Source organism: Lagopus leucura, unplaced genomic scaffold (genome assembly GCF_019238085.1).
Source record: "Lagopus leucura isolate 7727_CA_CO unplaced genomic scaffold, USGS_WTPT01 Super-Scaffold_100036, whole genome shotgun sequence".
NCBI lineage: Eukaryota > Metazoa > Chordata > Aves > Galliformes > Phasianidae > Lagopus > Lagopus leucura.
The window spans coordinates 24,001-40,244 of record NW_024962285.1 but is presented as its reverse complement, the minus strand read 5'-3'; the positions used below and the strand labels follow the sequence as shown (position 1 = coordinate 40,244).

Here is a 16,244-nt window from a genome sequence, read left to right as displayed (position 1 = left end):
ATTTTATCTGCTGTTAAGAATTAAAAAGGCCAGGTCCAGCTTCTTGAATAACAATGTGTCTCATTGGAGAAGGTCTGACCGAGGTACCTGGGCAGCATCTGCCATCTGTTGCAATTGTAATGTGAAAAGAAAACCCTTGCTAGGCATCCATCTTCGTGTGGGCCCTTGGGACCCAGCAGCACGTTGCAGACAATCATGCTTCTGGTTACATTATTCAGCCGCTGCTTCTTCAACATCACCCCACACTTTCAGCTAGTAGAAATAGCTACTGCTATTTCTCAACATCACCCTCCCAGCTCACTCTGAAAAGAACATGCAAAGAGCAGTTAAAAGGGCGCTGGGAAAATATAAACCTCCCCCAGAACAAAGTGTGTGATGTTCCTCTTTTGTGTGGAAGGGACGCGAAAGGGTGCTATCTCTAGATCCAGGGAGCACTCCTGAAATAAAACAAATATGTTTCTCAGATGCCTCTCTCTGTGGAGACATTCTTCCCCTCTCCTTTCTTCTGCTTACCTGCACTAGCCCGACCATCACCAGGCACTGTGAAACATTTATAAGTGGCTTACCAAGCAGATGCTTTTAAATGAAAAAGTTAATTCTGCCTGTTCTCCTCTTTCTCAGTAGAGTCATGTGAATAAAACACAATCAACCTTCAGATTCACTTGCTTTTATACAGTCAGAAAAAGATCTCTGCTTTGTCCAAAGGAAGTGCCACACAGGATACCTCGGTCAGCTGGCAGACAGCGCTTCTTCTATCCCCTTTCCTCACATCTCCTTCAACACTGCTCTTAAAAATTTGGCTCAACCGTACAAGTGAATTTCAGTTTTACCTGAAAGCAGTGGCAAAGATCTCACTTTATCCAGTGGAGTCAAATTTTTCGAAGCAATTTTTTCCCCCCATGATTCTAAACAGAGATGCTAAAAACTCTGCTTTGTGGTAGGTTGATTCTCTCCTCTCCATTTCTTCCCTGCTCACATGAGAGAATATTGTGACTTATGTTACATTCCAGTACATTACACTGACTGATACACCTCAGATTTTTCTGAGATTTTTTTTTTTTTTAGATTTTTTTTAGATTTTTTTTTTTTTTTTTTTTTTTTTTGGCTATAGAGGCATATTTCTATAAGGAAAACAGTGCTAAGAATTTACCGTTGATATATTTTACATTGTTAGAAGAATATAATTTCTCAGGGAAGGGTCCCAAGTTCTTTATCTGCAAAGTCCCATCTTTGCTTCAGTTTATTTCTGTCAAGGAATTTTGACTAACATCTTTGATTCTTGGGAAGTGGCATTCATGTTAGTGGCATTTCTCTTTGAAACATCCACATACAAAAAAAATACATCTGTTAGCTCAGCTTTTCATAACAATGTGCAAGTGTGGCTATTATAGATAGAAAAGTTCAGTCATTTGCAATAGGCTACTAAATATTTGGTTTTGACTTTACAAAGTATAACTGTACCTTGGTTTCTAATAGCCCACTGCTTTTAAAATGCAAGGTAAGTAAACTAAAAGATACCCCATAAACATTTCTCAGTGCAAGACACAGAAGTTGTTTCGTTTCTCATTACAAGTATCTTCTTAAACAGTGTGCTTTTTCTCGTGTCAAAAATCTCACTCCCTTTCATCATAAGCAAGAAAAGCATTCAATCAGCAAAAAAAAATCCATTTTTTTTTCAGGCTTACCAACATGACTGTAGTCCTAGAGATGTGTCCTGCCTATAAGAACTTGACCCTGAAAAACTTGGGACCCCTCACACGTTACACATTTCATACCACACTTCAAAGAAGAACATTAAATACCTTGTGACTAGAGTACTGTTTATTTCATAATCTAAACAAACACTGGAATACAGTCTACGCTTTTCTACTTTCCTGCAGACTTTACAACGCTTGTTTCCCCCATAATTAGAACAATGCGCATACACACAGAACATGCATGCTTTCTAACACCAGTAACGAAGGTAAGGAGAGTCAGTTCCCATCATCTTCCCGTTGCCTGTATTAGAAAAAATACTTTTGCTCTTACTGTAGTTATGGCAGTGTGGCTAAGGATACGAAGACTACAGCACAGTTTTACTCCCTGCACAGAAAATGTTCATCAAAAGCATGCTGATGGTGATAAATATTACATGTCTATTAAATGAAAGGCATACTTTTATCCCCTTTACTCCCTTTTTAAAAAGACTAAGTGGCTACATGTAAATGCAGTGAAGCAGGTATAAGCTTAATTAATCAGTTTATTCAGATTGGCACCAAGGCGCTGCAAGGGCCGACGAAGTCTCAGCGAGGCTCCCCAGGGGCCAGCTCTGCTGCAAGGTCTCTGCTTTTCCACCTTCTGCAAGCAGAAGGCAGAGGCCTCGCCGAACAGCGATGCCGGCACAGCGCCGCACTGGGCTCTCTGGAAAAGAAGCGCTTGAGGTCCATTAGTGTTTGAGAAAATCTTGTGAGTGGGTTACCTCCCTGCGGCAGCTCCGTCGGTGGGGCGGCCGGCGGGGCCTTTACACCACCGAGTGGTCGTTGCTGTGGACGCCGGCCAGGATGGTGTGGTTGAGCGAGGAGGCCGAGCGGTCAGAGCCTTCGGTGGGGCCGTTGGCGCTCTCGCTGCGCTGGCAGCAGAGGATCTGCTTGAAGGTCGCGCTCATCTCCTTGTCCCGGTAGGAGTAGATGATGGGGTTCATGGCGGAGTTGAACTCTGCCAGGAGAAGGAAGAACTTCTCATAGGCCAAGACGTTGCACTGTGGGCAGCACACATCAAGGAGAAGCAAGACTAGTCCTGGGGTCCAGCAGATTATGAAAGCACCTAGAAAGAGCAGACAAAACACAATAGGACCGGTCACACACTCTGAGGATTTGGCGGTCGGCAGCCCTGTCTGCTGCAAGGACTTGGAACTGGGTGATATTTGAGGTCCCTTCTAACCCCAGCCATTCCATGATTCTACAGCCATCCAAATGGAAGCAGTGAAATTTAATTTTCTATTCTTCAGTGGCCTGATGAGATGGCTGCCCTACAGAGACCCACAAAACGTTATGAGCAGCACATTACATAAGCAAGGTGCTTCTCTACTCTCATTTGTTCTCTGCAAGTACACTTGCATTCAACACTGATGTGGAACATCATTAGCTAGAGGCCTCTGAGTAATCAATCTGTTGATCAGCAGAAACAATGCTGTAATTTACTACTCTAGCTAGTAACAAAGAAAACCATTTTGTGAGTGCTGTGCCTGAAGCAGCAGTAACAGAGAAAAAAGTGGTGTAGGCAGCAATTCTCAAGAAAAAAGCAAGCCTGGGTCATGTTAATCCATATCAGTCCCATTATGTAATGGAAAGTCCTAAGCACACATCCTTCTTGCACTGAAATGTCGTCCTTCAACAGATCTACTTCTTTTCTTAGGTCTCTATTCAGCAGAAATTCAGAGGCTCTTCAGGCTTCAATAGGGTAAATGCCAAAGAGCCTTACCCTGATTAAAATGCTTCCCCCTCCCTTCCCTACTTTGTAAAGCTCTGACAGGGACAAAGCCCCGAACATTTCTGAGTTCAATGCAGAAATGAAATCAGAATGATTTGAATTTTTCCAGGAGTGAATGGCAGTGTATATTCCAAGCTTAAGGATGTTTTGAACACAAACACCGTGGGGAAGTCCTTGCACAAGGATCATGTCAGAGCAAAGATGGTGCTTCTGAGATTCTCCAGGCTGACATGCTTGGTGGAGGTGGGAAATGAAGCTTTATCATCAGCCTCAGTGCAGGGCTCAGTGCAGGAGCTGCCACGGGGGCTTCCCAACACTACTCAGCCAGTGCTGTTCCCAGTGGGTTCCTGTGTCACTGTGGTATGTGCTAACACACCACCTCTTTCTTTTTGGCAGCAGTGTGCTCTGTGGGTGTCATGGCCGATCTCAGTCCATCGATTCGCTGTGCCCACCAAGAAGGTGCAGTGTGACACCTTTCCCTTTGGACGCACCAGACTCACTTAGGTCAAGCAGAAAAGTGGTTTCCAAACAGCTTTTCAGAGTGTGCTCTGCTACAGACACTGGATGCCAACCAGGAAGCACAGACAGGCTTTCAACACACCAGAAAGCAACTCTAAACTGAGCTTGCAAACAGTGGTGGCACAGTGCCCCTCAATGCCTATCGTTTTGCTGGCCAACAATGCTCACACAGGGAAAGTATCTGGAGGCGAGCTGCCAGCTGCTGATACAAAGCCCTGACTTCTTTTGCCAAATGACTTTGTTAGGGGCTGCCAGTAAATCTACAGAAGAGGGCTGAAATTCTCCCACGCTGAGGTGGCATGAGAGACGTGAATCCACTTCACAGCTTTTGTCTGCATGTCTTTTAGATTCCAGCAATCCTAGAAAAGAGTACTTGAAGCCTGGGCCAAGGACTTTATTCTTCTATTCCTTCCTCATATCTATTCCCCCAAGAGCAGAAAATGGCATCTCCTTTTGCACACATTACCCACATTGGTTCAGAAGCTGCCCTTGTGGAGCTGCTCTGCTGGGCTGGTTTCTGCAGAAACTGAGCAAATATTGCAAATTTAACTACTCACTGCAGAAGTGATGTGTGTTGTACTCACACTCCTAGCCAGTGAGGCAGTGGTGGACTTTGTTCCAGATTGAGCATGTATTTTCTCCATTATACACTGCCTCGAGAGAATAACATTAGAGATGGAAACACTACAGGTCATGGGATCTCCAGTCAAGGGCAAAGGATGATGACTGCATTCTCACCTGGCCTGCAGCAGAAAGCCCAATGTGGGAACAGTGGAGCTGACAGGAAAGTTCTCCTACGGCTGCTCAAAGTTGCAACCAGAAAGCTTCCAATTTTCCAACAATTTATTGATCTTTTTTTAGTTGTTGTTTTATTTCCAATGTTTTGTTGAGAAATTAAATATGATATAGAGAACATTTTTTTATTGCTACCGATTTTTTCTTTATTCTTTCAAGTATACTTTTCAAGTATACTTGCTACTTTCAAGCAGCAGCAAGAAAAAGAAGTAGGGAGTCACTGGCCATGAGCAAATCCTGACACCTTTGACTGAATTCTGGTCTCAGGTGGAGTTCTGGAACCTCTGAGCTCCAGAGTGTCTGGGCTAGGTCTCATAAAGTACACTGTTTATGAAGAAATACATGGCTTCGTACTTCAGAGGTAAGTCCCTGACTTTCCAACTAGCTTCCATACAACATCCAAGACGGACCTTTGGGCAGGCACAGCAAGTTCCACACTTCCGAGCAGATGCTTCATTTGGTACTGGGAAGCAAATCCATTGAAGCCAGCCCCACTCAGTCTAGTGGGTTTTGTTTTTCTTTAGCCCCTGGGATTTTCCTTGCACAACTTCCCACCACGCTAATGACTCCTGTGGCTTATTAAGTGAAATGCTTGCAAATGGTGACACAAACAATGACTTGGGTTTTCTCTCTTGTTATTTCACTGTCAATATCCTGGAAAATAATGGTTAGCATCACATACGGTGAGGGCATGTTTGAAGTAGGAAAGTAAAAATGCCAGGCTCCAGTTACTTCAGATTTAGGTCATCTGTTAAAAGTGGAATTCTTTCCCTGGAATGAAAAAGCCTGACATTTATTTTTTCAACCTCTTACTTGGAATACTTATCAAAGCAAAATGCTATAAGCTAAAAGTGAGGTTAAATTCTTTCCTTTTCTGAAATCAGCTGTGCACTGATTTCACAAACAATGAAGACCTAAAAATATCATGTTCAATAAGACAATGAGTTCTGAAAGCTTCCAGCTGTCCATATACTGAAAGTTTTCATCGTAATTCAAAGTGTGATGTATTCTTCTGCTCAGGAGCATTGCTGACAGCTCAAGCAACTTGCAGGTCCTTCTCTACATGGCACAGATGCAGTGAAACCCACACTACAATGACATACAAGGCAGATCTCCTGCATTCAAAGAATCAAATCTGACCATCTGTGTGGATATGTCAGCATCCTGCACTAGACAGTAGTAGGAGAGCCCAATATGCACAAATGAAGTGCAGACGGGGCAGAGGAGCACTGATGCCTGGTCACTCCGTGGTACATGGCTGAGCTCAGCCCTGGGGCCTGGGAAGATGGACCTGATGAATTGGTGACTGTCAGGCTAAGGGAAGAATGGCTACCTAAGAAGTGGGAAGGCTTGAGGAAACCAGAAGAAGTGGCACAGCATCTTTAAAAAAGATTTAAAGAGATGAGAGGAAAAGTCTTGCTATAAACTGGGAAGCACATTTTACAGCAGAATATGAGACAGAATAAAGCAGTCAAGAAACAAATCTCATCCTATAGAACTTGCTATGTGGTACATCACACTCAGAGCTGAAAATCCCGCTCCCTATGCGCAGTTTTGTGCCACTTGCTGTGCTGTGGCAGAAGCCCACTGAAAGCTTTCCAGTGACCACAGTGAAATTACATCAGGTCTGCCCTGAACAGGTGCAGCTGTCTAGATTGTATTTCTATAGTAGATGCAAGCTTGGAAACTCCTGTGTAAGTGTGGCAACACACCACAGTGTGACTGTAAGAGCATAAAGCTATTGTGTTCAATAGACATGAAACCAAGAATGATAAATCATACAAAAAGAGTGACTTGAAAAAGGTAAAAGAAACTCCAACAAAACATCAGTGTAAAGGAAACAACCTACATGACAATAAACACTGCTAAACCTGTCACTAAATACTAGGTCCTTGGTCCTCTCAGGAAGGTCTGCAGGACCAACACAACAAGCTTCAGACATCACAAGATAAAGCAGGAGAACAGGGTATGATAAAAACAACATCCGAAAACACAGAAATATTACCTCAAGGCACCTCAATATCACCTCTGTGTTACAGCAGCCAGCCATGCCTCCTGGTTTAGCTTATGGCCAAGAACAGACCATTCAGGATGATACGTTTTCCTACAGGGCAGACTGTCTTACATGGGTGCCCAAGTTTGCAAAAACTTGTTAAGAAACAAAGCAAGTACAAGTCCCTCTCCTGAGAAGCTAACATAACCGGAGGGAGGACAGGACATCGTGGTAAAGATGCTGAAGAGCAAGGAGAAACACTGCCAGCTTGTCTTAAGTAACTTCTCTTTGTTTTTCAGTGAGCTGAGGGGTAGATCAAAACCAACCTTGTCCCAGCTCCAGGCCCCATGCTCCTTGCAAGGCCACGTGCCCCACAGCAATATCCCCCACGGTAGCAGTGGGTCAAAGACACAAACCAGCCCTGAGAGCAAGGGCCCTCACGTGGCCAACTCCCAGACATAAGGCAGGGTAGCTGCTCCTGCAACTTCACACATCAGCAGATGAAGCATTTCCTAAGCAGCACTGTTGTTTTTTTTTCTGTCTTTTCACCTTGGATGGCATAAGACAGTGTTTGTTCCATGAACATTCATTTTCCCCTTGCTCACAATAGCTAAATAAAACAAGTGCCTCTGCTCCTGGCAAGTCACACCACTCTGCTCACAGCCTGGCAGCCACTGCTCTGCCCATCGAGCACCTGCTGCTTCTCACAGAGAAGGAAAAGCCCATTTCAAGCAGAAAGCAATGAGCAGACAGAGATGGAAGGAAGGAGAGGGAGGCCATCCTCAAGCTCTTGCCCTCACCACTACATCCCTCTTTTCAAACACTCCTGTTCTTCATCCTAACTGCTGTGCATCTCTCCTGTGAGCCCCCCTTCACCCCTGTGGGTGTGCACCCAGGCTCTGCTGCTTTCTCACATGGAGAGAGGTAAAGAAATACAGAAAGGGCCCATCTTTGGGAGCGAGAAGGGAGGCTGAGCTCTCCAAACCCTGGTCTCATAGTGCACGTGGGCAGCCACACCACCTCTTCCAGCAGGACCAGGAGGACATTGAGCATCACCGCTGGTCACCAACAGGGAGCAGGGTCTCGCCGTGCTGAATCCAGCAGCACAGACTCAGCTGGCGGGTGGCTGGGAGAGGAAGCTGGAAGGTGTGGAAAGCACAGTGAAAGAAAAACAAATCGCTGCATCCAAAACAAGCTGCAGGCAAGTGGTGGCCTGCCCGCTGTGCAGCATCTGCCACCTCTGTGAAGGTGCAGAGGAAAGCTGGCGTTGCAGCTGCCTTGCTGACTGAAAGCAAACAGAAGCAGAGAGCCCTCTGCTTGACAAAGCTTCAGCCATCAAGGGCTTCAGAAATGCCTGGCATTTTCCACATCCCCACACAATCACACCCTCAGCAGGGACAGCTGCTCCCTCATCAGCTGCAGTACAACTGCACTTCTTCGTGCCCTCCCCATCTGTAAGCTGTATCAATAAACCTCCTTATCACATTGCACACCCTCGTGTGCACGGCATGATAAGTACTGTGTGAAACAGAGCTTATTTATAGCTCTGCATTGTTTCCCTCTAGATAGAAATATTACGGAATTAAATGCAAAATGAATGCTGAATTATTATAAATGCAAAGGACCTGCAAAGACCATTTATCATGCTGCAAGCATACAGAGTGTAGGCGTCATTTTTCTAGTTTGAGTCTGACATCACTGTCCTTGACTTGCCACAATATTACTACAATATAGCTTATAGTTCTTGGTGAATGAAAACATACTTGTTGCCATTATTTGTAGTTGTTGCTGGAAACAGCACTGGGTAAGGGTTACTTCCACCCATGGAATTCTTATGTGAAAATATAAAATGTAGCTACCACACATGGACTGGATTAACAGAAGTAAAATAATCCTATGCTAAATTCATAAAAATCTGTGTAACTTAAGATACGAGAGTCACGTCCTTGCATCCACTGACTCCACAGGTCCCTGTCAAGATGGCACTGAAAGAACATCGTTGCAAAATACCCCATGCAGGACAGGCAGCAGCATGCAGTCTGTCAGCAAGAAATGTCTTATCGAAATGGGTACTGGCCAAACCCTTTGTTTATTTAAGGTGTCTGTATTTACAGAATTCCCCTGGATGAAGAAGTAGCACACTTCTTTTACCACAGTCCGTGTTCCTGATTGAGTGCAAAACATTGCTTGGTTTTCCTGGCTGAGAAACTCTGATGCAGTGGAAACTTTGGGTTTCACACCAGACGGTGTGTGAGGGGCAGGGGGAATACTGCCAGTAGTGTAAAATGAGAAATGAAAACAAAGCAAAGCTAATTAAAATCTGCATCTTTGTGGAAAAGCATCTTGCATGTACTTCTTGTAAGAGGATTTGGAGCAGGAAAACTCAGGCAACTGGGAGAAAATTCTCAGCTAAGAGGCATATGGGAGAATCCTGTCTTTCCCAAAGCTGTGCTCGCTCCATCCCTGGGGCTCCCTGTTCTAGTCTTCCATGAGCTGCATAACTGAATTTGCAGACAAAATTCTTACATCCCTATGGACAGGGAGCAAATCTCCAACGTTTTTTCCAGTATCTGAATTTCATATGGAAAATTGACAGGTTTGCCAAATTTTTCAATCCACTGCATGCATGGCTGACAAAGGAATTTTAAAATAATAAACTGTTTCTCCTGGCACTGAATCCATCCCTGATTTCCTACCTCCGCACAGTCAGATGCACACTCACAGTCCAATCTCCTTCTGATTCCTGCTTTGGGATACTGAGCTGCTGTGCTTGGTCAGGCTTTGCACAAATTAATGGCTGCACTGCAGAGGAACACAGGAGCCACGTCCTGCTCCAAATCTCACCTCTCCTTCCCAGGAGGAGTACAGTACAAGTCTGCTTCAGCTTTGAACTCCTGTGACAGAATTTATTCAGTGTTTAAGGCCTGGCTATGTTTGTCAACAAATCATCCCCTTTCAGAGGAACCTGGAAGCTTGCTTCTTGAAACACTTATGCTTCTTAGACAGAGTAACAACTTCACATGAGAGTTTCCTTGGGTCTTTGCCTTTGCTCTGGCTGGGCTGAGACCATCAGGTTCAATCTTTCAAAAAGGAGCCCCCAGAAATTATCTAGCACCCTGTCCAGCTGCACCTTGAAAGCCTTCAGTGATGAGGACCAGGCAATGTCCCCTTGGTGGCTGTTTCGGTGATTGACTGATCTCACTGTAAAAAAAACCTTTTGTCTATCATGACAAACCTCTCCTGTTCCAGCTTACACCTTTGCCTTCTCCATGTGGCTCCTTGTGAAGAGAGGGCCTTTGTTATCTTTATAGCTGCCCTTTAAATACTGGAGTACTGTGATGAAGTCTCCCTGAGCTCTGTTTTCCAGGGACAAGGCTTCCTTCTTTTTAGAAAAAGTAAATAAAATGAAAAACTCTCCCTAAACTCACATACAATTTTGACCGCAATTGATAATTTTCTTGGCGTACAAACTCTTCTGCTATTCTTTGCTTTCCCTGTTCTCTTTCAAAGCTCACATCACCACACCACCTAATACAATTTATCATTTAAATACTTTGCCTTATAAATTGTTCTGTGAAATCTTCAACTCTCTACTTTTAAACCAGGTACTGTTCTGCATCCACATTTGTTGCACAACTGAATGTACACTGAAGATACATCTGACTCAACACAGAGACTCATGAAAAGCTGACAGTAAATGCTATGTAACACCCTCACTAGTATCCTTAACTGCCTTGAAGCATGGAAGTGTGCACAGAGAAAACACCAGTGGCTGGTGTGGCTGTATCTATGGTCCCTACCATCACTACCTTTTTCTATTTTTTGGGTGGCTGACATTTTTTGGTCTTCCTCCTTCTGCCAGCCTGCATAGCATGGTGCTCACAGCAGAACCAACTTGGTTCATAAGTAGAGATAACACCGAGCAGGTTTCTACGATCAGGACTAAGAAACAACAGGCTTCCCACTTGGACTCTGGATGGCCTTTCCACAGAGCCTAGTATCAGCTGCGGATGTTTTACATACCGTGTGAGTCTCCGGGCCCTTGTCAGCCTTGCCAGTGTCTGAAACTTTTGAAGTCCGAAATGACAACAGGCAGAAAAACCTGAGGATGACCAACATCAAAGCAAAACAAGCTGAAGAGAAAAATAGACGTGGGCAGCAACAAGCTGTCAGAAAGCGCTGGTTCACTTCGTGGGTACTCACTGTACTCCATCCCAGGTTAGCACTTACACAGTGTCATCCTTTGCCTGCTGTGAATTGAGTTTGTTCGTCTCTGGCCAGCTGATCTCGCCACATGGAAACAGTCTTGGGTTGACATCTCTGAAGGAGAAATCTAATGCAAATGGAGGAGACTAAAGCTGTTTTTCAAACGATGGGTGCAAACCAAAGTTGTTTGAGTATCCCTTCATTTCAAATGTATGTTTTTGTTTTAAAGGACATTTTCCAAAGAAAGCATATTCAAGATGCTTTCTGAAAATAGAAGTCTGATTGTAAGGCAGCTTATCCATATCCATTTGGATCCCTCAAATCAAAAGGCTGTTAAGAAAACATGGATATTGTCACTGATCTAATGACTACAGAAGAGAGACAGTCCTCTTTTTTTTCACTCACAAAAGACAAAACTAAGCCACTTAGCCATAAAAAATGCATTTTAGACAAAAACAGGAAGTCATTAAGTGTCAATGGTCAGGATCCCAACTGATTTTTAAATTCATAAAGATATGTGAAGCTAATCTCTGAATAAAGGCCTGGCTGTTGCCAAAACAATTTGAATATTTATCTCTGTGTAAAGACAAACAGTAGTCCCTGTGGAGTTTCACTGTTGCCAAAAACCTGACACACAGAGGAAACTTGAATGTCTTTTTCAACTTCCAGTGTTCTACAAGAGACTTAATGCTTTATTAGAGACAGAAATGCTCATGCAGTCCCAAGCCAGTGGCAGTAGCTTGGTAGGAACAGGAGCAGAGAAGTCCTGCTGATAGCAGGCTCCCAGTGCAAATAGCTCTGGTGCCCCTTGGGAATGGTGACACAGGACAAAGAAAAGCAGACAGCAGAGCTGTGGAGAAAATTACAAACAAGAAACCACCTTTCAGCCCACATCAGTTGTCCTACTTACACCAGCTAGCTCTAATTCTGCCTTCTCTTTAGTGGCACGAGGTCATGACTTGATGGGTTGTTTATGGTCATTACATGATTCACCAGACTGGGGATGGTGAATTCACTAGATGGGTCTCAAAGGCAAGAGGACCTGGGTGGGGCTTTCAGGTCCCTTAAATGGGGACCTGATAAGGGTTTCTCAACAGAAAGCAGCTACTCTAGTCAGAATCTAAGCTCTGGCACCAGGCACCCTGAAGCAGAGGTGATCAACAAGCAGCCCAAAACTCTTCCACACCAGGTGTGGAAAATACACCTCATGTTCATCCATATCTCCGTGGAAGATGCCAAAAGCCCCACACCTGCCAAGAATGGTGGCAAGGCAAGTGAGAAGGCTGATGGCCAGAGGCCACCTCAGGTAGGACAGCTGGCACATGCAGACAGCTCACAGGCTGGGCTCTGTTCTGCCTTTGCCTGCAAGGTATATTTAGCAGGAGTGTTACTTTGCTCCTGTACCTGCAGTTTTAAGCACAGAAAAATATTTCACAATGATGTTGAAAACAAACAAACAAACACGCATCCCCCACTTTTCTTTTGGAAATCATTAGCTCACTGCATTCTGGTATTCTCCCAGCAATGGTCACAATGCTACACTTAGACAATACACTTTGATTGGTAGATTTCAAACAACATTGGTAGAAGAGATTGTTTAATTGTATTTTCTTTTGTTGTTAAGGACATTAAGCACTTCTGGTATTATGATTGGATGGGCTCCAGTTGCAACACAAGTTTCCAAATGAAGCATGGGTGGATGCAACTTAATGTGCAAAGGCCTGCTTTGATCTTACATAAGATGAAACCAGTTATATTAGAAGAGACATATGAACTTCTGTCTGTTTCCTTAATAGGAATAAAAACTGCTTCTCCCAGGCTAGTACCAGACTGTGAATAGGACAAAGTGCTACAAAAGGGCAGAAACACTTGAAATGACAGCATTATATAATCCACTGCCAAAAATCCGTGCGTGCTGTCTTTCGATAGAGCCATACTGAACCGATCTGATGACAGCTGGCTGGTTAAGGTGTGGCAAATGTCCCTTGAGGCAATTGTGTTAAGTCCACTTACTCAAAGCACAGTGTTTAGAAGCATAATCCACCATGACAGCCATGCAAAAGTAAGGGCACAGCTCCAGGGTGATGTGGACAATGGAGTGGTTAAGAAGACTCCAGAGATTCTGGAGTAAGCCCTCCTAGAAAATTAAGTCTTTTGGATTTGTTCAGTCAAAAACAGACCCCCTGCTCCCAGTGTGAATGCTAACAAAATTAGACACTGCCTGATAGCAGCAGCAACCTTGGGATACTACCACATCATAGAATCATAGAATCTCAACACCCAGCCTGCCACCAAGGCAGTACAGGGAGAGTGTCCATGCTGAAAGGACACTGCCCCTGCTATCAGACAGCAGCTGACACATCCACAAATAGCAGCAATAAAACAGATGGAGGGAAAAGCTGTGGGACAGCAGAGAGAGAGAGCATTGCTCTGCGCAAGGGAACCACCGAGTGATTAACTACCTGAATTCTGCTTGAGGTGACTATATGCTGACAGCTCATCAGACGGTCAGATTCCAGGTTTCAGCACTTAATTTTATCTGTGCTCATTTAAACCTGTCCAGATGAGGCTGATAACATGGGCAGAAAGCACAGCTTTTGGCCTGTATTTCTACTCTGAAGTTGAGACATGATTTAAAGGGAGGCTCTCATGGATGACTCTGGTTTCCTTTTGAACATCCAATGTTTGCTATCTGGACAAGATCATGTTATACTGTAACTTATGTCCTAGGTATCAGGGAGAAGGAAGATTAGTGTTTTATCACCTGCAATGAAACCAGTCTCAGGATTCATTGAAAGTATTATCAAGAAGCAGGAAGTACTGCAACAGTGTACAGTAAGTTTTTTTTCCATCAGAAGGATATCTGCTATCCTGTGGCTTGTAATTTTACTGCAGAAAAGACAGCATTTCCCATTCTTAAAATGGGAGATACAGCAAACAGTGGAAATGTTTCACTGCTACTGGTAAATATTGTAATTCCAGAGGTAGCTTCTTTGTAACTTCCTTTGTCCATGCTCTCATTGATATTAATTAAAACTCTTCTTCACACACAACACCACCCTGATAAAATTTAGCCTTTATTTCAACTCATAGCTTTGAGAATGACATTGCCAAAACATGTCTTAAACTGAAAAAGAACGTCCATCTTCAGCCAGCCATTTCTCTGTTAATAACGGGAATACAGCCACTATGGAAGAGATGCTTTGCACAGCTCTGCATTACGTTGTCAGGTCAGCAGGGGCAGGCAAAAATCAAAGCAAGGGAAGAATTCAGAAGACATCAGACACCTCTAATTGCTAATGAAAGAGGCAGTCCCAGCCTCATCCCCCAAGAGGGCCATTAATACTCCTCCTGGGTTGGATCAGTGATGAGTACTCTGACTTTCCTCACATTTGTGCACTTACTGATGATGTGAGTTCAAAGCTCTGCTCTCATTCTTTTCAAGAGCAGTGCTCTCCTGCTCTCAATTTAACCTCTGGTAGGCAAAGCATGGCACCTTGAAGTATCCAAAAATAGCACTTGCCTTTCAGCTACTATGTTAACACCACATCCTGCGTCACTGTGGCTTAAAAATTTCTGTATAAATAGCTTTTGAAACCACAAAAAAAGAACACTGTCATGCCAACTGAAAGTTGCTCAATCCATGTGTTTCTGGGGATGTGACTGCACTAACCTCTGGCAAACTGCTTGCTTCAGTGTCCCCATAAAAGACTGCAGATTTTGGCTATGATAAAAATAAAACGATGAAAAAAAATAGCACAAGGTCTTCTCTTTCATTTCATTCATTCCCACCTACTCATGAAAAAGAAACTATATTGTGTCAGAATGCTGCAGAACTTTCCATGGCACAGTCGATCTGGTACCCAGCCACTTTTGTCCAGATAAAGTTCCTTCAAATCCAACTCCTATCTGCCCAGTGAGGAAGGAAGAGGTAACTCTGTCTTTTTTTGAAGTGAACACTAATCCCAGATGTGTAAGCATGCATGCCACATCACTGGACGTCAGGAGCAGAACATACCCATGAAAAAATCTGCTCCATGCCTGGAAATTCTGAGACTGAAAGAAGAGTATGAAAAAGATTGGTATCCAAAAAGCAAACAGGCAGTGCTTGCTGGCATGGCCAACCATGTGTCCAATAGATTGAACTCAGGCACACAGGAATTACATTTTACTGAAATACCAGAGTATCAGCACTAAGCGTTTCTCCTACAGCCCAAACCTGAAATAGTGTCTGCAGGATCATTCAAAGGTTTTGATTCAGCATTGCTCATGTTCTGACTCATAGAGTCATAGAACAGTTTGAGTTGGGAGGGACACTCTAAGGCCATCTAGTCTAGCTCCTCTGCTATGAACAGGGACACCTACAGGGTGCTCAGAGTTGGATCCAGCCTGACCACAAGTGTCTGCAGGGATGGGGCATCCACCACCTTTCTGGGCAACCTGTGATAGTGCTTACATCTTACATCTTACAGCTTTGGGATGGTCACAGTGACTATGAGTTTGTAAAATTTCTACAGTTCTTTATAGCAGATAGTTGTGCATCTAAAGCATATGGGAGGCAGCATGGGTTAAATGGGAGACCTTCAAGGCTCTCTGCTCAGGAATTTTATGGGAAAAAAAAGAAAAGAAAAAAAGGAAATGGATTGGTACACTGTAAGCAAACTGCCTGCAAAACCTTTCTACTCAGCAAAGTAACTGCATCCAAGAAGTACTTCTGGTGTTCTATGTGAAACAAACAGCTTTTTTTCTTCTCCAGATAAGAAGAAAAATCTTGAACCATTTAATAACATGCAAAAGGAAGCCAATCAGAGCTGACCTCACTTTCTTTCAAAATGTGTCACAATAAAAAGAAGTACTAAGGAGCATCTGCAGAACGTCAACACAGGAGAGGGGTGAGCAGGGGTGCCCTGCTGCAGCTCCGGTCAGCCTTGCGGACATGACGGAAGGCTCCCGGTGGCCCTGGCCCTGGCTGCCTTCTCACCATGAGCTGTCTCCTTCCTGTGCTGAATATTCAGAAGCACAAACTTGCTGACCAAATCATTCCTGCTACAACTCTTAGCTAACTTTGACTGGGAGCATTTATATTTAAAGTGACCTCCACGGCACTGAGCACCATGTCCAATCCATGCACATGCCCTTCAGTCCCAGTGATGGAAGTAACCTAAATGTGAGCCCCCTCCACCTCCACTGCAGAACGATTCAACCTTCATGGGGGCTATGAAATGATTAAACATTTTCGGATGTTTCTGTCACTGGTATCTCT

The 16,244-nt window shown here is 44.0% G+C and overlaps 1 protein-coding gene across 1 annotated transcript in view; it reads right to left on the bottom strand.

The window, feature by feature from the left end:
• Window positions 1-1,099: 1,099 nt before the first annotated feature.
• The window catches only part of LPAR1 (lysophosphatidic acid receptor 1), a 30,392-nt gene continuing 15,247 nt past the window's right edge, over window positions 1,100-16,244 (bottom strand). The window contains exon 2 of the mRNA XM_042882924.1: window positions 1,100-2,802. Coding sequence (XP_042738858.1) covers window positions 2,501-2,802 — 302 coding nt within the window. The 3' untranslated portion in view covers window positions 1,100-2,500. The remainder of the gene's footprint in view (window positions 2,803-16,244) is intronic.